The following is a 21,002-nucleotide window of genomic DNA, read 5'->3' as shown; positions in this document are numbered from 1 at the left end:
TGATTGTCAGTTAGTGCATCCGATTGAACAAAAACTATCCAGCATTTTGGCTAAACAAACCGGGTAACAGAAGAAAGCCTTGTTTTGCCATCCATGTGGGCGTTCCTATAAGGAATTGCAGCGTCACATGAAAACTATGAATTATGATGCCAGTGAGACTACGGCTTTGACTTTTTGTAAAAACTGTATATACTGTATTTTTCATCTGATCAATCCTGGTTTACATTAATAATGCCTCCCCGTTTTTATTATTTTTTGTATTGTTACTTGTAAAGCTTGCTATTGGCTTTTGGTAAAAATGTGATAATACAATATGATTCTTATTTGACATAACCTAACCTAAATTCAGTTAATTTTAAACTCAGAGTCATAGACCTTATTTGGTGTAGCGCCCTACTTAATATTTGATGAATGAAAACAAGGTTATAAGCGATAGACTACAATTTCTTCAATGACATTTAAGGATAATTCACCCCAGTATTACAATACTCTCATTCTCTCAATATAGGTCCACATAATGCAGTGAATGGTGGCCATAACTGTGAAGCTCAAAAAGCACATAAATGCTGAATAAAAGTAAACAATAAATCTTCAGTGAGAAACAGATCAATAGTTAGGTCCTTTTTTTACTATAATCTCCACCTTTGACCAGTCTTGACCAGTAGGTGGCGATATTTCTCCAAAAAACAAAAGAAGAAGAATGTAGAAGTGAAAAGGAGATTTATAGTAAAGTGTTAAATATTGATCTGTTTCTCACACACACATAATTAACCACTGAATTTTTATGGATTAATTTTATGCTGCATTCACATGCATTCACATGCATTGTATGAACTTGCAGTGCTGAGATTTTCAAAAATCTTTGTTTGTATTCTGTAGAAGAAATTAAATCATACACATCTGGGATGGCATGAGGGTGAGTAAATGATGAGAGAATAAAAATTCTGGGTGAACAATTTCTTAAACAGTAAAAACTCGCACAGGCCGAAAGATCCTAGATCTAGATCTAATTTTCACAACTTGTGTTTTTTTGTCTTCTGAATTTTTTTTTCAATGTTTTGTCAACGGAATGATCAAAAACAGTTTAAACAACAGAACAATATGTTGAGCAGACAATGCTTGTATTCTTCACAGTCTAGTTTTCATTCCAGTCTAAATTAAAAATGGCGCTACTCCGATTAAGCGACATGAACATTTTGCAAAAGTAACTTTGAGTCAAGGCTTGACACATCTTCAAATAATTTTCATGTCTGATTGGTAACTGGGTTTTTATTAGTGTGCAAAAGTGCAGCACAACAATCACATCAAAGACAATGAAGCAAAATGTTAACTTGTTTTTCCCTGCCGCATGCTTTAGCAGAGCATAATCAACACACTGACTTCAAACAGCACTTTCACACTCTCTCCATCTCTCCATCTCTCTTCTCCCCCTCCCTTCCCTCACTCTCTGGGACTTTCTTTGATACTGCTGGTAGATTGAGAGATCTGATACACAGCTCTGGTTAGTGCTCTCCCCGTATTTTGGCACAGTCTTCTTGGGTGTAAGAGATGAGAGAGTTTCTCTGTTATTCAGACACTCAGTACTGATAATTAAAAACAGAGACAGCATTACACACATAAACAAGTACATAAACATTAGTACAGCAACATCGTACAGTAAAGTCTTTGCTGGTGTGAGCTGGATCTCACCTCTCTTGGTATTGGTGTGTTTATGAGTGTTGGCATATGTCTCATTGATCTCAATGAGGATGTAGACTTCCTTTAGTGTGTTTATATGTCAGTGGTCACATCTGACCTCCACCGCATCAGATCTTGGCCCCCAACAGTTCCCTCTCTGGCCTTATCATGACTTTCCTGTGGCTTAATGTCTCTTAATTGAGTCCTTCTCTACTCAAGTGTGAGATGTTTCTGAGATGTCCCCTTGTCCAATCAGCATTTACTCCTGGTTCTCACCATCTTGCTGTGGTATTTAATTGGAAGTCCCCAGCGTCTCATAAGGTAGACGTCAAACACATGTGCCACCCCTGGATCCAGTCCTCCAATCACAGCTGTTGTGACCGCCCGACGTGGGTTAAGCTCTTGGAAATACTTACAGAGGACTCTCTCTTTGGCTGGTCGAGACTCTGGGTCAGTGCAGCGTCCTGTAGAGCTGTTTTTGTCTTTTGAATCAAGTGGGATCTGCCTCCGATAAACACAATAGAGACTTCGCTCTTCTGTCCCCATCCAGGCAATTGTAACGGAGTTGCAGGTGCGCAGCTTGTTGAAAGACTTAATCTGCAGCGTGGCAGGAAACACTGGCACGTCTCGGCGGTGGTATGCTGATGATGCCTGCATTTTGAGACTGAATTTGGACTTACTTGAATCAGTCTTAGAGACTGAAGATGAAGAGGAGCCTGGAACCAAAGCCTGAAGCTGGATGAGGTATGACGGGCCACCATGCAACCATATCTGGGCAAGTTGGTGTCCCACCTCCTCAGAAGACAGCACCCGTCCTTTACTGGAAATGGTAACTTTGACTTTACTAGTGCCAATGCAGGTGTGCAGGGTGAGGAGGCCATTCTGTTGCCACCCACGAGGCTTAAACCGGAACAGTTGTTTCCCCTGTTGACTGCTTGCATCCCCACTCAGGGTGACCCATTTGACCTGGCCCTCTCGTAACGATGTGACAGCTGGCCGAGCCTCCTCATGTGTGCGGGCAAAGGTGCCAGTGTATGCCGCACTAGTGCCGTTAACTCTGTCCACCACAAACACATCAAAGTAGTATTGTGTATCTGGAAGCAGGTCTGATACTGTGCACACACTTTCTACATCCCTGCACACACATCCAGGATCCTCAAAGTTGTCCCACAAGGATGAATCATGATCCTCAAGGGCATCAGGTTGCTGCCACCACCAGTCTTTAAGCGCTGCCAACGGAATCGCTTCGCCATGTTTTTCTCTCCTCTCTCTTTTCTGTACATTCTGTCTCTCATTTCTGATTCCATCACGAGCAGCGCAAAGACTACGGTAGTTATGTTTGTGGTTTACTAAGACACAGTATTCCTGATATGGCCGATTACCATCATGACCATTTTTAAAAACAACAGATGAGCTAGGAGGCCAACTCAAGGTGACACTGGTCATGCCCACCCCCAGTGTGTTCACTCTAGGGTCGGACGGAAGCTCTGGGAAAGCTCCTGATGGACCAGGGCCTTCATGGAGGTACGCAGACACCTGGGTGTCCTGCTCGTTTGATTTCAGCCGTAGGATGTAGATGGATGCTGGGGCATAGGCGGGACCGGTGTAGGTGTCTACAGCATTGCCAGTGTAAGTGTAGATCCTGACATCTCTGCCAGATCCTCTCCACCAAAGCTCTGGCATGCTCTTTTTTGAGCTCCCTGCAGAAAAGAAGCATTTTAGAATATGGCCGTGTCTGGATCAGTGGCTTAGTCACGGGTGTGCCAGGGTGTGCAACGGCCACCCAAAACATGTTGCACACCTAAATGAAATGACTGTTTTTTTATTAAGCTTAATTATAGTATGTAGGGGTGTAAAATGCATCATTATCATACTGAAACTTCAATGCATTGATTACAAAATGTAATAATCAATTATAATGACTATAATATTACCCAATGTGTTACAGAGGCTGTCTCAAATTAAATCGCTACAGACGGCGGACACATGACTGAGTTTATGCCATGGAGTTCGGATTATAGTTCATTACTCATTATTGCATGTGCTAAATAAAGTTAACTGTTGTTCCTTTCTTCTCCAATTACAAAATATTTTTCATATTGTGGAATATTTGGAGAATATGCTTGAAAAGGTAGGCAATATTGTCCTGCGTACCTTGGTTCAGTAAATATTGCCCTCATGATCTACAAATCTATTGCACATAATCAGCTGTCTTCTTACCTTCTGTTTGCATCAAGACATTATATTATCCTTTGTTTATATTGGCTTAATAATTCACGTAACAGTATTATTTTTCTTTTTGTTTAAATTATGATCCAAACCTCCCTGTACTCCATACAACTACAAAGAATGTTAAAAAAAAAGGGTTTGAATCTTCTTACTGTTGTGCATTTCTCTTTTCAACACAATGTATTATTGATTTATTTCTTATTCATAATTACGTTTTTAAACCAATTCATGTAAATATAACCTGGTGTATTTTTGTAATTGTTTCCATATTTTGCAAATTGTATCACCATTGTAATGATGAATTATTAAGCCTCATATTTTGATATATTAACAGACCTACCTATTTCATTTGATTTATTATTTTTAAGTCATTTAAACATCGCAGCATAAAAAAAAAATTATAGCCAAAATAACTGTTTTATTATATTTCACTTAATTGTACTTTAGTTCTTGCACACCCAGTTTTCTCTTTTTGTTTCTGGCTACACCATTGTTCTGGATCAAGCTTCTTTAACAGTCAGCTCTAATCAATAGACAGACCGAAAACACATTTGGTCTGCATACACACACACAGTCCTGTTTTCATGCAAACCATCATTACTTTTGTCAGCACACTTTTTGAGAGAACCTTTGATAATAAAAGTTAATAATTTAAAGGTGTAAATGGGGACATCCAAGTTCACAGTCTAAATGATTTATATGCCATTTTATGACTTTATAATGCTGCTTTGCCTGCTAGACTAACCCTTCATTGCAGTACATGCGTATGATTATGAAAGCAGAGTGCAGAAAATGCAGTCACCATAAACACCCAACAATAGCAAGAGAAGTCATCAGAATATTATTGAGATAGTTTGCCCAAAAATAAAATTCTATCTAAAATTCAATTTACTCATGTTGTTTCAAACCAACCCATGTGATTTCATTTCTTCTGTGGAACACAGAATATTAGGGACTGACTTTATGCCCTTTGTGTTCCATGGAAGGAAGAAAGTCACCAACAAATTATATCATCATTTTCATTTAGTAGGTAAACACTCCCTTGATGATACATAAAACATACACAATCCATACAACAGACGCTGTTTCAGAATAGTTTTCAATTAGAGATAGTTGCATTTTGCAACAAATGAGTTTAAAGTGTATTTATTAACCAGCATTTAGCTTGAATTAAAATGGACAAATAAATGAGTTATTCATTCAATGTATTTATGATGTTAAACAGTTTGTATCATTTGAAACTGCAAAGTTCAAATGCTTGCATGTGTTGTGTCTCTTTCAGGGGCGTAGCACCAAATTTTGGGCCCTGGGTACAAACCATCTTGCTGGGCCCCCGTACCAAATATGTATGTATAGAAAACTGACTTCTAAGGGGCCCCCCCTGCCTCGGGCCCTGGGTACTCGGTACCCTTTACCCCCCCAGTCCGACGCCCCTGGTCTCTTTGTATCTGTTTAAAATATATTTCTTCGCTCGACCAGAGGAACAGCCTGGAGATTTGGAGATTGATAAGAGGAAATCTACCAGCTACAGAAGTCCTAAAGCAGCACAACAGCAGTTTTACACCTGCTAATTAAATCAGTGAGCCTCGAGTGATTCTTTGTTTCTTCATTAGAGTCTCTGAAGGCATGCAACCTCTGAGTTGTTAGCCCTGGTAAGGTCTATGCCCAGATTCCCTAAAACACATACACCAACAAAATTGTGTTCGCATACATGCACAAATAAACCTTCAAGCAGATTTCAATGAATAAGTGTACATATGGACACACAAACTCACAATGGGGTTTCTTAGGTGGTTTATCCTTCAGGGTCCGAACAGCCAAGCTCCATTCGATGGGCACTGCGCAGGGGCTTACAGTAACAAACATCAAATCTGCTCTCTTCGTTAATGTGAAAAACAGTCTGAAACACAGATGGATTCATAAGTCTTAGATTTTTCAACACTTCTCTTATATGTTTTTACCTAATTGTTCAAAAGAGCTCTTATAATCATTTTCCTAAATTAATGGGATAGTTCACCCAAAAATATAAATGGGCATCTTTTACGCAACCTCATGTTTTTACAAACCTGTATGGCATTCTTTATTCCATTGAAAACTAAATGTAATGTAAGGCAGTATCACCATTCCCTTTCATTGCATCTCTGTTCAGTTCAATGAGTGAATGGTGACTCAGACTAACAATCTACCTAACATCTTTTATGTTCCAGAGAAAACAAGAGAATGTTCCAGAGAAAATTTTTATTCAAATTTTGGGGTGAACTATCCCTTTAATGATCTCCTGACATTGCAGCTTGTGTTTTTAAGATTTAAAAGGCTAATTTAATGAGAATTTGTATTTTGTAATAAAAAAGCTTGCACTCTGAAGACATACTTTTCTCCCTACAGGTAGTTAAAAAAAGACAATCTTATTGATACTAATCTACAAAAATGGTTTGTGGAGAATTTGTTTTAATGTTTGACCTCAGAAAACCTAAGATGGAACACATGATGGAAACTTGACTCACTCAGTCATAGTTAGGTAATTAGGTGGAAAGAGGGATAGATACTTTATTTCTAAACCCCAGAAGAACTAATTATAAGAGTAAAATGTGGGAAAGTCTACCAAACTTTGTCCTTCTGAAGGATTCACATTCAAAGAGTGGCTGAAGTTTATTAACCCTAAAAAGGTTTTTGTATCCTGGGGAAGAGGAGCAATAAGTGAGTCAGTCAAATTTTTGTGAAAAACATTGAAAAGGGTGCAAATACTGTGGACATGAGACTTTGTATAAAAAGTCTTATATCTACTCACTATCTTCATATAAATGTAAAAAGGCAGCATTTTTTTTAGAAGGCAGCTGACCTCGAGGCAAAATCTTATATCTTTTCAATGTTATTTTCATGATTTGTACAAGCAAGTAATATTTTAGCAAAAATTAAAATATTATTGTTAATAACACTCCTTCGGAACAGTTTGTGGATGTATCTACACATTCTTTGTGCTTATGCCTCCTATTGGATGGAGTTTGTTTGACTGCCTGAGGAAACCAAACAGCCTTTTTTTTTGCTGGTTCTGCGAGTGGCTGGAGTTTTTTTTTTGTGGAGGAACACACCTTGGGGACGTTTATTTGGATGTATCTACATGTTCTTTGTGCTTGTGCCTCATATTGGCTGGAGTTTGTTTTATAGATTATTTTCTGTCTTGTAATTCTGGCACCAGACTCGAGCAGTCCATCAGAAAAAATGTTGCGGGAACTCTCAGTTAGAGCTGTCATGCGCAGGGTTAATGTGCACGTTTTTCTTTTTTCTGTTTGTTTGGTTCGGGGGAAGTTTGTTGTTTGTTTGTTGCTCTAATGTTGGAATGTGGTCTTTTAGAATTTTGTTTTTGAAACACAATACATTTTTTCTAATATGTCAAAATGTCAAATGTAAATATGAGTGGATGTCTCTCTCCACGTGGAATGAGAATGGGTTGGGGCACACCATAAAAAGAAGGAAGGTTATTTCTTTTCTTAAAGTAAGAAATATGATATAGTGTTTCTTCAAGAAACACATCTTTCCCTGCAGGAAGCTAAAAAATGTGGGATGATATGGGGTTGACATTCTTTCTTTAATGCTGCCTCAAGTTAGAGCAGGGGAGTCATTACATTGATAAGTAAATATCTACAATTCAAATATCTCAACATTGACACTTCACAGGATGTATAAAAATATGGTCTTACAGATATTTGGAGACTTTGAACCCATCTGGTAGGGACTATATATTTTTCATCAGTCCATAAGATTTATTCTAGAAAATATTTTTTAATATATCCAAGTCCCTCATTTTATCTGTTGTTGATTGCTTAATTGGAAACATTTTAGTCTCAGATCATGCCCTGGTGAGTTTAGAGGTGTTGCAACATATGGAGAAAAGGAAATCATATAGTTGGCACTTTAATGTATTCCTTTTACAAAATCCTGAATTCAAACAAATGCTAAAGGCTGAAATAAGTGTCTATAAGGAGACAAACTAGACCTCATTATCTGCTGTGGGTGCTGCTTGGAAGGCACTTAAGGCGGTTCTTAGGGGTTGGATTATACAGTATGCCGCATTCATCAAAAAATCCATAGCTTTGACGAGGCATGAGGATCTAAACGCAGCTATATTAACAGCAAAGTAAATAAGCTAATTTAGAATAAAAAGAAAACCAAAACACAGGGAACCAAGCACAGAGCATAAACAATACATGCAAAGACTGACAAAAGAAACAGGGGGAAAAAAGGCTTAAATACACAGGGGTGAACAAGGGAATGAGGAACATCTGAGAAAACAATCAGGGGAAAACCAATCATAAAATGAAACTACAAAGGACTACAAAAACTAACAGGAAACAGGAACTAAACAAGAATTTCAACATAAAAGTCAAGACAAAAAACAGGGAATATGTGACAATATTACAGGAACTCGTGGAGTTGGAAGGGAATATTAAAAGTGCAGAGGCAAAGCTGAAGCACCGAATGTCATCTGATGGCCTCAGAGTTGACCCGATTGAAATACAGATATAATCCTGTTTTGTCACGGAATTTGGCTATTCAGGGCAAGACAGTCATATTTTGAGTCAGGGGGCAAAGCAGGGAAGCTTTTGGCTAGATATATAAAGCAGAGAGAGTCTTTTTATACCATTCCCTCAGTGAAATCGGCTGGTAGTGAAATATTTACCTCAGCTATTGATATTTATAATACTTTTAAAGAATTCTATCTTGATCTCTATAATTCCATGTCTTCGTCTACTGATGAAGACATTAGAAACTTTGTGGAACCATTAGAACTCCTTAAATTGACGAATGAACAAGAAAATTATCTTGATTCTGAGATAAACTTGCAGGAGCTTGGCGTGGTAATTAGAGGGACTCTCGTATGGGGAGAGAGAAGTTTAGTTTAATTATGTATGTTTACTATATATTTCCTTTTTTTTTGTGTTCGTTGGGGGTCAGGGTGAGATTGGTGATTGGGGAGGGATATTAGTGGGGGTCAAATTTTAAATGTTGATTTGATGTGTATGTGTTTTTCTCTGTTGTGTATTTTTGAATCAATAAAAAATTTGGCAATGTGAACTATAACAGAAACCCAAGTCCATGTGTAAGCTCAGCAAGGCATGGTTACTCATTTCATATGCAAAGAGGGTTTTAAAAGAAGTCTTAAAAGCACAGCAACAAAAACTGCTTGTTTAATTAAAATGATCAAAGAGAGTGTTTAAAATTTTGAAAAAACAAATAATCTAAACATTGTCAGTGGATTTCAAGGAAAATAAAAATTATGAAAAAACTAATAATGTAAACATTGTCAGTGGACTTCAAGGAAAAGACAAATGATGAAAAATGAATGATATGACACCTTTAAATAATATTGCTCAGAGCTTCCTTAGGGACTACTTGGTTTCTTTTGTTTGTACAGATTGTTCTGCTATTAAAAGAGAGGGGAAACAAAGGCAATGACTCTAGAATGACTGATCTCTGATAAGCTTCTATCGATCCATCACTACTTTTTAGATATGCATCTCCACAAACCCTAATGTTTACAGATCAAAGCTGATGCCAGGTGCACCATCACTGTAGCATGTTCTGCACAGACAGGAAACACATTCACTCCCCCCACATGAATAACATCACACTGGGTGGAATCTGGTGAATCTCCCTCTGAGCATTCTGGTAACACCAGTCATTTGGCAACCACCACTTCCTCTGACCTTGAAACTATACTTGTGTGGCTGTCTTCCATCATTGGTCTTTGAGATGTGCTCTGCACCTCCAACTGCTTCTCATTATATTGTTTCTATGGAAATATCCCGACATCAGATTTAAGACTCAGCATTTGTTTTATGCGATTAAGATTAAGATCTCTTATTTGCATGCCACTAGCTCACCGACATAGCAGATTATCATAACATTGACTTCATCCTTCTGTGAATCAGGGTTAACCTTGACGATAGAATTGAAGGGTGCTTGTTTTAGTTTGAGGGATTACTGCCAGTGTAACTCGTGCTGGCGTTTATCTCTGTCTTTTCAGGTGTGTACACCTTTTAGTGATATTTTATTGTGGGAGCTAAAATTACAATTCTTGTAATTGATTTATTGATGTTTGTATGATGGGGTGCTCCTGCCCTGTGGCTGTACATGAGAGATGCCTACACACACAAACTTGCTGTGTTCTTCTTTCTCACTTTCTCTCTTTCTCACACTCAGACTGAAGCCTGACACCAGCCCTGTTACGGGTGAGGGAGCAGTTCTCACTGTGTGATTCTCACTGGCTAATGTTGCTAATGGAAAAAGAAAGCTGTAATTTTCTCTTCTTGAATGGGTCTGATAAAGAGGAAACCAGGAAATCTGTGGTGTGGTTTTAAGGCCATTAACAAGAATATATTTGATAAGTATAGAAATGACTCTGTCACTGATTGAATCCCTCAAAGTCCATGTGAGATCACTCTTCGAGCATCGTTTTAATTTCTGCATTGAAGAATTTCCTATTGAAACAGGATGTTGGCGACTTTCCAAGATTTGCTACTTGCAATTGCTAGTGTCTGGCTGATTGCTTTTGGTGTGAAAAAGATAAATATTTAAGTACTTTTTTAAAACTCTAAATCATGCTTCCGACCAGCAGTGGTATGCATCTGTAACATAATCGCATTGGTATTTGAGACTTGTGAGAACTGAGGTAAGTGCATCACAGCCGGAATAGCAGCGCTGTTTACAAGTGAGAAGGAGGAACGCTTGGTTGGTTTTGGTTTAGATCTGTATTTATCTGTTTCTTTACTCACAATGGTGCCTTTATGTGCTTTTCCTGGATGTCTCAACTGAGTGGAGAATTAGTGTGAGATTACATCTGTATCATGGCAATGCAAATACATCACACAAGAGACCGCATGATCTCCACCCTCTCATGAAGCTCACCGAAAGTGTTGGATTATAGTTAAAAATAACGTAAATATTAAAATTTCTTAACACCAAAAGCGATCCTTATCACTTTAGAAGACATTAATTTAACCGCTGGAGTCGTATAGATGACGTTTATGCTTACTGTCTGTGATTTTTGGAGCTTCAAAAGAGAAATCACCATCCACTTGCATTTAAGAGCCTACTGAGCTAAGATATTTTTCTATTTTTTTATACACACCTGGGATATCACAAAGGTGAGTAAATAATGAGACAATTTTGAACTATCCCTTTAAATGTCTCTTTGCTGAGAAAAATAGCTTCAATCAGTCTTAGCTGGTCTCCCATCCTGGTCAGGGCAACTTGTAGCTCTTCAGGCTGTGAGAAGTTTGTCAAGTAGCTAAACCACCTAAGCACCAGCTTGGCCAGGCTGGGAGACCAGCTTAAATCAGCTAAGACCAGCAAACTATTTTAAGCCGTAGTCACATTAAGGCTTTTAGAATTAAATTATATTGAACCAAGAGTAAGTCAGTGCATTCCAGTCTGCACACTCCTGCACTATTCTAGTCATTTTGTATTGTAAGTACAGGGTTGGGAGTGTTACTTTTGACATTTTTTCCACTACAGATTACAGAATGTAATTTGTAACGTATTCCGTTAGATTACTCAGGCCAGTAATGCATTCTAAATACTTTGGATTAATTCTTCAGCACTGGGAGATTTTTTTCACTTGTTTTGACTATAAAAACTCTGCCAGTACAGTGACAAAATACACATGTTAAAAATACATTCTCTGAAAAACTTAAATATCTTATGCAGTGTTGTTTCAAAAACAAGGTAAATCAAACTGATCTTGTTTTAAGGATTTCTTTAAAAAAAAATTACAGGAAAACAATACAAACATTATTATCAAGAATACAATTTTTGCCTTACTAGAAAAAAAGAAATTATGATCTAAAGTGAATTTTCTTATTAAAAAAATGTGCATGAAAAATGGCTAGAAATAGCATTTTAGCTAAGCTAAAGGTTTATTTCTATTTCTTCTGCTCCAAACATACTTCAAACCTACTTCTCTGTCTGCTCGTATGAATGTAACACGTCACAAGAAAGTGTTTATCGCTGTTCAAATGCACTTTGGATCGCATCATTTATGTGTATAAATGTTTTCCATCTGAAAGGACTAAATATTAAATGAAACAAATGACAATAAAATGAAAAGTAATCTCTTCAGTAATCAAAATATTTTTTAATGTAACTTTAATCTAATTACAATTATTTAAATTGTAACTGAAGTGGGATACAGTTACTTATATTTTCTATTTTAAATATGTAATCCCATTACATGTATTCCACTACTCCCAACCCTGTGTAAGTAGTATGATAACACTGAATAGGCAAGAAAAAGAAATGTAGTATATGTACCCAGATGATGTTCAGCTTCTACTTCAACCATCAACACAAAGAGTGGAATGTTGTATACTTCCTGCACTCAGAGCTTGTGGCTTGCCTTACATAACGATTCAAAGCGCATTTGAACAGCAGTGAAACACTTTCTTATGATGCATACGAGCAGACAGAGAAGTACGTTTGAAGTAAGTTTGGAGCAGAAGAAATATAAATAAACCTTGTGTAATTTGTCAGCTTTATGCTAAGCTAAAATGCTATTTCTAGCAATTTCTAGGTACGATCATATTTTTTATCAAGACAATTCACATTGGATGATAATAAATATTTTTCTAGTAAGACCTTTGATATTAGGGCAGATATCATATTCTTTCTAATAATTCTTATATTGTTTTCAGGTAAAAATATCTAAAAAACCTTTTTTTTAAATCCTTTAATTTGATTGATCTTGTTTTAGAAACAACACTGCATGAGGTATTTAGGTTTTTCAGAGAATGTTTTTTTAACATGTGTATTTTGTCTTACTGCACTGGCAGTAAGTGAAAAAAAATCTACCAGTGCTGAAGAAGTAATCCAAAGTATTTAGAATATGTTACTGACCTTGATTAATCTCACAGAATATGCTACATATTACATTTTACAGCATGTATTCTGTAATCTAAAGTAACCCTCCAACCCTGCTTGGTATGGACAAAATTATCCAGCGTGTTTAATTTGGAGAATGTCATGAGGCATCAGTGTATTACTCCCTGCTAATTCAGAGTCTGAGTGATGGAGATTTAATTTCTATCAAGAGATTATGGGAGAAAGATTTAAACTTGGTATTGGAGAAGGGAGTGTGAGCTAGGATAAAAAAAAATGTCAAGTCTGCATCTAGAGATACAAATATGCCTTATGCAATTCAAGATAATACTATTGTAAAATAGAATCTGTCCTGACCTGTATTATGATAAATACATGGACAGATTTTTTTAAGGGGATGGAAGTCAGCTGAAGCGCCTTCATTTCGGGAGTGGGGAACGGAGATGGGGAGGTTGGCAGCTTTCGAGGAGGTGTCAAGTAGAAGGCAGGGGAACTGGGATTCATTTGATGGGAAATGGGGCAGTTATCTGGCATTTTTGGGGGACTCTCGGGGAGGGGCTGTGGAGAGAGAAGCATAGTTTTAAATGTGTATGATTATTATATATTTTATTTATTTATTTTGTATTTATTTTTTGTGTATTCTTATATTTGTCCACAGGGAAGTTAATTGAGGGTCAGGGTGGGGTTGGTGATTGGGGAGGGGGAGGGGTAATAGTGGGGGTATATATGTTTTGTTTTCCTTTGTTATCTGTATGAATCAATAAAAAAATGTAATCTGAAAAAGAATGTGGCAAGTAGCTTCTGAAACTTCTGTGAAGACAGCACCTTACAAATGTGAATTGAATGCTTTACGAGCACCACACACTTTGTGAATATGTTAATTATTTGAGATATATGTGTTGAACTGAGTTGAGCTAATACGCTAAAGCTAGCGGCAGCACATCACATGGATTTGAAATGCCACTTCACAGCTTTTAAATGTGGGAAAAAAAAACATTAAGTGTCAATAGTGCATGAATGTGTTCTGTAAGTGCATAGTGTAGCTATAGTGCATAATTTTGGACACCGCTCTAGTGTGATGTTTCAATCTTTTATTAGTCACACATTTCTCACTATACAAATTCACAGGTCAGAGTTCACCAAACTCGAATTTTGGTAAGCAGCAGAATGTGAAATTTCTTTGCATGTGTTTGGATGTGTTTGAATGGGAGTGTAAGGAATGTAAAGTGTACTTTTGTCCAAGCTAACAGACAAAGACTAAAAGCCACAAAACTGCAATTTTTCTTTCATGGGGTCTTTCAAGTTTATGTCTGAGTAGATCTCTCTCTTACATAATATCTGTTCTATGGACTATGGAAATATTGCACTTTCACATGGACTGTGTATCATCCATTGTTGAGAGAGATTCCCCTTGAGGACAGCTATTAGTTTCCTGTGATTTTCTGGTGAGTCTATACCCTGCTAAGTGATACTGTAGTATTAGTGAACTCTCTGGAGGTCTGGAATGTTTCTTTAAACTCTTTCTCTCAACTCACTACTCCAGTGCGAATAGAAGCGGGAAAACACACCCAATCCATTTCTCTCTTCAGTTTTATTTTGTTTGCAATGTCCTATCTGTGCTTTCCTGTTACTGGTCCACTTGATTCACTTTAGCTGCATGTGTGTGTGTGTGTGTGTGTGTGTGTGTGTGTGAGTTTACCTGCGAGCGCGTCCTTTAGGCAGATGTACTGATGTAACCTTGTTCTCACCTAGCCATGTTGTGGGGTGTAATGGCACTTCATTTTCAGGTGCCAGGGCAACGATGGCACCAGGGACAGAAAAAAGGGCCACAGCCAGGCAGAAACACCAGTAGAGTGTCATCATTATTCAGCACAAATGGCCACTCATTTACACTTTTCTGGAAAACAGAGAATTGCATTTTAAAACAAGAGAAAGGAGCTTTAATATATAAGTATATATACTGTAAGTATCCTTTTTTGTCTTGAGTGGTTTTCTTTCAGTAGTCTCTTGACTGATAAATAATATTCTGATTGAAAACCACAAGGGTGACATGATCACAGAATGGGAATAGAGAACAATGATGCTTTTTTTACAAATATTTATAACTCTGAAAACTATGACATTAACATTGCATTTGGTCCAGATTTTCACTGACAACTAACACAAAGAGGAAAATAGTGATATTTTATGCAGCTCCTGTGGTCAGTTCTCCCTGGAATGAAAAGCTCTGATATACAGTATCTTGTCAGTCAGTCCTATCACCATCCATTTAGATTAAAAATGTGCCAAACTGCAACTAATGAAAGCTGCATGACAAACGAGGACATCTGGAAGTTTAAAAAGAACTGACACTTCTGAATAATTTCGACTTTATCTTGTTTTACAAAAAGTAAATCCATCACATTTAAAACATCTTGTCCCTGATGCGAGAGTTGAAGATAAACTGCAAACTGCTTTAATTAAGATTAAAATCTTCTTAACTTCTAAACATTAGTGTTATCTGTGAAGCCTGAAGCGTTAAAAAAAATCTGGTTAAATTCTAGGAAGAGATGCACTCGGGGCTGATGTGGTGCTGTTATTTATCTCCCATGGTGCTGACAAACTCGGGTGTTTGTTTCTACCGACATACCGCACAAAGGTTATTTATTATGGCTGACAAGCGACGAAAAGAGCCATCAGTCAATCAGTTGATTCTCACACTCCATCTGTTGTGAGGGCAAGGTGAGAAAGATAGAGGCTGGTGCAGAGACGACGAGAGAAAAAAATCCATGAGGAAGAGGGGGAGAAAGTTAGCCTCAACCCAGCTGATGATTCATTGATAGCAGGAAACATTTGCTTTTATTCAGAGAGAATTATTTATATGAGAAAAGAAAATTTGCTATCCACTAACACACTCAGGGATCCTTCAGTGCTCTCTGCTTTGACACTTCACACAGAACGCTCGCTCTGTGAGACTAGAACAGTCCCGAGCACTTCAGTAATGCATGGCAAACACTCTCATTTGAATCTGTCTCTATTTTAACAGGCAAATTGAAATTGCTTTACTGTTGAAATAGAAAGTTTTTTATTTTCTCTCTTATTGAATCTGTCTCCTCTCATTATGTATAAATGTACTGTAGGCTGCCTGGTGTTTTTAAAAAAACACTTAAAAAAAAAGAACAAAACCGAACCAAACAGCACCTGGAGCTAATCCAAACACAGAGCAGAGTGGCAGTTGTGGGGTGGTGAGGAAGTTTGGAACTCTTAGATGTTCTTGCTATGTTTATCTGCAGCTGATGGGCCCAGTGATGTAAGTTCACATCCCCGGGGAGAGAGAGGCAGCGATCAAAGCTGTCGTGCTGAAAAGTGTCCCCATAACAACTCGCATGGTTGTCGCTCAGGAAATGTTGCCCTGTAGATCAGATGACAGGGGGCGATGGAGTGAACGCACACAAGATGCGCTCTCTTACTCTCAACCTCTGCTCTGATTATGACTGCTCGACAAACCCTCATTAGAAACAGAAGAGAGGGATGGAGGATGAAGAAGCAGGGGGTGGAAAAAAGGCAAGGAAAGTGTGAAGAGAAGAGAGAGAGAGTGATGGGAGCAGGAAAAGGTCCAAGATGGAGATGTGAAGGATTAAGAAAGGTGAAAAAAAGACAGTGGAGGTGAGAAAGAGAGGATCAGAGGGAAAAAAGAGGAGAGAGTGATGGAGGGAGGGAAGAGACGAACATGGGCGTAGGAGGTGAGAGAAAGAAGCAGGAGGAGGAATGGATGGATGGAATTGTAGAGGAAAAATGGAAGACTAAATTGACACATGCACATAAATGAAGAAGAAGGAGAGAGAGAGAGAGAGAGAGAGAGAGAGAGAGAGAGAGAGAGAGAGAGAGAGAGAGAGAGAGGATGCAGAAAAAAACCCTGGATGACTGATGATAAAGCATCTGTGAATCTCATGAATCCCGTCAGGGACTTGGGTGTATATATATATATATATAGGTTTGGGGAGTAACGAAATACATGTAATACAATAATTAAAAAAAAATACTATTTCTACCATATATATATAAATATATATATATATATATATATATATATATATATATATATATATATATATATATATATATATATATATATATATATATATATATATATATATATATATACAGAGAGAGAGAGAGAGAGAGAGAGAGAGAGAGAGAGAGAGAGAGAGTGGGGAGTAAAGAAATATATGTAACGGGATTATGTATATAAAATACAGTTACATTCAAAATGTATTTTGATTACTGAAGAGATTAATTAGCATTTTATTGTCATTTGCTTCATTTAATATTTAGTCCTTTCAGATGGAAAACATTTATACATATAAATGATGTGATCCAAAGTGCATTTCAACAGCAGTGAAACACTTTCTTATGATGTGTTACATTCATATGACCAGACAGAGAAAATTCACATTTGATCATAATTCCTTTTTTCTAGTAAGACCTTTGATATTAGGGCAAAAATCGTATTCTTGATACATTTTTTTTTTATTGTTTTGCTGTAAAAATATCTAAAAATCCTTAAAACAAGGTCAATTTGATTTATCTTGTTTTTTGAGTTTTCATAGTCAAAACAAGTGAAAAAAATCTACCAGTGCTGAAGAAGTAATCCAAAGTATATAATATACATTAATGATCTTGAGTTATCTAACGGAATATGTTAAAAATGACATTTTACAGTATGTATTCTGTAATCTGTAGTGGAATACATTTCAAAAGTAACCCTCCCAACCCTGTATATATATATAATGTTTTTTTTTTGGACACATTATAATAATGAGACTTTCAGGGGAGAATGTGCTTACTTGTCATGAAAATAATGTCACAATGCAATAATAATAATATCATAATTCTCATCATATTTTATTCAAAACAGAATTTCTTATTTTTTTCTTCTGATTTTCCCGTGAAATGTGTCCTGGACATATTTTGGTGAGATTCACCTATTCATATGTTGCTACAGTTGACTAAATGATCTGTATGTTCACTAAATCAATATTTTCTTATTTCTGTCTTTATCGCTCATTCTCTGTGTTTACTGTGTCCAGCAAACTTATGTTACTGTACACACTCTCTCTCGTCTCTCGATCTGTTCGAAAGCTTGTTGAGGCCGATGGTGGCTGTGGTGTCATGTGACACATGCTCTTTGCAGGGGTCCTGACTACTCCCAGGGGAGCCAGATATAAAAAGAGAAAGAGAAAAAAGGGGAGAGGTGGAAAAGAGAGAAGAAAAGACATAAAAGTGCTGAAAACATGAATGATATAGAATGGAAATGTGAGAACTCATGTAAAGATATGGGCTGTAGGGGGTTACATAGATAGAGAGAGAAAGATGGTGCACAGACCAAGGAGAAAAAAGGTTTGGTAAAAGATTGACGGAGAGTAAAGAAAGAAAGAGTGGCGAGGAGAGGAGATACCAGAAATGATTGTGGTCATGTAGTTTACATGATCTAATGTTTGACTTCAACAAGTCTCACTTGTCTCTCTCACTCTCTAAATTCAATTCAGTTCAGAAAAGCATGACCATCATACCTGTTCAGTTACAACACTGGCACAGCATACTGATGTCAACAAGTATAGAAAATGCTGTAATATTATAATGTAATAGAATCTTTAAAATAACGTTTCCATAAAGAGGGTTTAGCATCGATGCCATAGAAGAATCTTTCCACTACGAAGAATATGTTGTGCAATGGGAAGGTTCAATGGATGTTACAATCTCTTTTTATTTTGTGATTTCTTCATATGTTAGGATTGAAAAACAAAATTGAGTATTTCAGGTGTCAGTCTAAAATTCCCTTTTACACCTTAATTGTAGCTTTTTCTATTATTTTGATTCAGTTTGAGTTTCATCAGCACTAACTGGAGTTTCTCAGCCCTGTTCTGGATTTCCCAAAAACTGAAACATCATCCCAAACCACAGAGCATCTCACTGCTGTATGGTTATTTAATGGGCTGTTTAATGGTCAAACTGACATGGGTAAAAATGAGATAGCAGTCCCATAGCAAAGTATTTGGAAAAAACTGAGAGAAAGGTCTACCATGCTTTCGTTCATCTACCACAATCTTGTAGCGCACTAATCCTTGATCTCCACTGATATTTAATCACAGATATGTAAACACACACTACCACATAATCTTACCTCAGCCAGCACTCAGGAATTCTCTGAAGAAAAGCAATAGAGATGCAGAAGAGCAGAATTAAACTGAGCCTTATGTCTCCTCCACTTGTGTTCAGAGTCACAGAACTCCCCTGTCCTGCTGGAGGACAGAGTGAAAGAAAGAAAAAAACAAAGCCCTCCCACCCTTCTCCTCTCCTCTTTCTCTCTTATCCTCTCTCTTCTCTCGTTTCCTGTCCTTTTCTCTCCTCTCTTCTCTCCCCCGACCCAAATCGGCGCAGTCTGACAACTGAGGCACATTAGTCAAACATACACATGTAAAGTGAGTGTGTGAGTGTGTGAGTGCGTGAGAGAGAGGAGAAATAGATGGATGATGGATAAAAGAATGGATAAAAGTGTAGAAGAATGGGAGATCTCTTGATAAGAAAAGAGAGAATGTGTGTGTGTGTGTGTGTGTGTGTGTGAGCGTGTATTTATCACTTTGTGGGGACCAAATGTCCCCATAAGGATAGTAAACCAAATTTTTGACCTTGTGGGACATTTGTCGTCCCATGAGGAAAACAGCTTATAAATCATACTAAATTATGTTTTTGAAAATGTAAAATGCAGAAAGTGTTCTGTGAGGGTTAGGTTTAGGGTAGGGTTAGGTTTAGGATAGAATATAAAGTTTGTACAGTATAAAACCATTATGTCTATGGAAAGTCCCCATAAAACATGGAAACACAACATGTGTGTGTGTGTGTGTGTGTGTGTGTGTGTGTGTGTGGAGTTATTGCAGAGAGAATTGGGGAGGGTGTCTGGAGATGTATGTGTTTGTTGAAGATCAAACATGGATATCTTAATTACATTAGATGACCTAAACCCAAATATCATTTCCCATTGGTTATCATACAGTAGATTTGAGATAGAAATGGTAACACTTAACAATAAGGTTGTATTCGTTAACAACAGTTAACACAATAGATGGCAAGAACTAACAAAGAACAATACTTTTATGGCATGTAAAAATCTTGGTTAATGTTAATTACTACATAAACAAATGCACTATTTTATATTAAAAGATGCGAACACTATCATTAGTTAATTATCATTTGGGACATTTTTTTCTTCAGTTTTCTACAACTACACTGTACAGTAGTAAATAAAAAAATAATACTTAAATAAAAATTAATTCAATAATAAATAACAATTAATAAAAGTAAATAAATGACAAGTAAAAGTTATAACAGACGTGACATCACACAGACATTTCCAGTACAGCAGGGACTGAAAAATACACATTTCAATACACATTTGCACATTAACATTAGTTAATGGACTAACATAAACAAACAATGAACAATAGTATTTTGATAAATTCACTTTAATTGAGAAAAATAAATGCTTTGAAACATAATTGTTATTACTTCATAATACCTAATGCATTTATTAATGTTAAATAGAAGTGTTACAATAAAAGCTTACATTAGAAAATTGACATCTAACATATGTATAAACTCTCTGACACTATAGTTGCTTTATAACCTTTAGAGTATGACAACTTTTCACCTAATAGAACAGATTCTATTATTACATTTGCTCTGTAGGTTACATAAGCTAAATCATACAGCCCTATATTTATTATAAATATACGCATTGAGAATAAAGTCCTTCCACAGCACACACCCAAAGCGTGGGTGTGTGTGCATTTGTGCATATGTGTATTGTTCTATAGGTCAAGTGCTCTTCTCTGAGAGATTGAATATGTACATGTAATTGTAAGTGTTTATCACGAAATTGACACTGTGCCTCTCCTCCACACAATGCTATCACTCCATCTTCCACCCCTCCTTCACATTCTGTCCATCCTCCACAGCAGAATGAAAAGGGCTATATGCATTGTGTGTGCATGTGTGAATGTATTCCATGGGTGCTTCAATCATGCTATTGAAGTAATGTGAACTCTACACCCATCTGGGCATTGTGTGTGTGTGTGTGTGTGTGTGTGTATGCATGCATGTGTCTGAAAATGTGTGACCCCAGATCCAGCATGGCATTACAACACTCACAAGTAAAACCAAAGCTCAGATATCTTCCAGAACTC

The 21,002-nt window shown here is 37.1% G+C and overlaps 1 protein-coding gene across 2 annotated transcripts; it reads right to left on the bottom strand.

Moving 5' to 3' along the window:
* Positions 1-1,271: 1,271 nt before the first annotated feature.
* Positions 1,272-19,118, bottom strand: LOC127662101 (protein NDNF-like). 2 transcript variants are annotated; one of them, XM_052153078.1, is made up of 4 exons: positions 18,944-19,118; positions 14,480-14,677; positions 5,682-5,806; positions 1,272-3,377 (listed from the first exon to the last, which is right to left on the bottom strand). In XM_052153078.1, exons 2-4 carry the CDS (start codon positions 14,641-14,643, stop codon positions 1,930-1,932), a joined length of 1,737 nt encoding a protein of 578 aa, XP_052009038.1. In that variant the 5' UTR covers positions 14,644-14,677; positions 18,944-19,118; the 3' UTR covers positions 1,272-1,929. The 2 variants fall into 2 exon arrangements, with proteins under 2 accessions (XP_052009038.1, XP_052009039.1); XM_052153079.1 differs by lacking the exon at positions 18,944-19,118 and having other exon boundaries at positions 14,529-14,660.
* Between the last annotated feature and the right edge of the window lie 1,884 nt (positions 19,119-21,002).

This window comes from Xyrauchen texanus, chromosome 22 (assembly GCF_025860055.1).
Source record: "Xyrauchen texanus isolate HMW12.3.18 chromosome 22, RBS_HiC_50CHRs, whole genome shotgun sequence".
NCBI lineage: Eukaryota > Metazoa > Chordata > Actinopteri > Cypriniformes > Catostomidae > Xyrauchen > Xyrauchen texanus.
The sequence above is the reverse complement of the archived record's forward strand: the minus strand, read 5'-3'. Positions and strand labels throughout refer to the sequence as shown.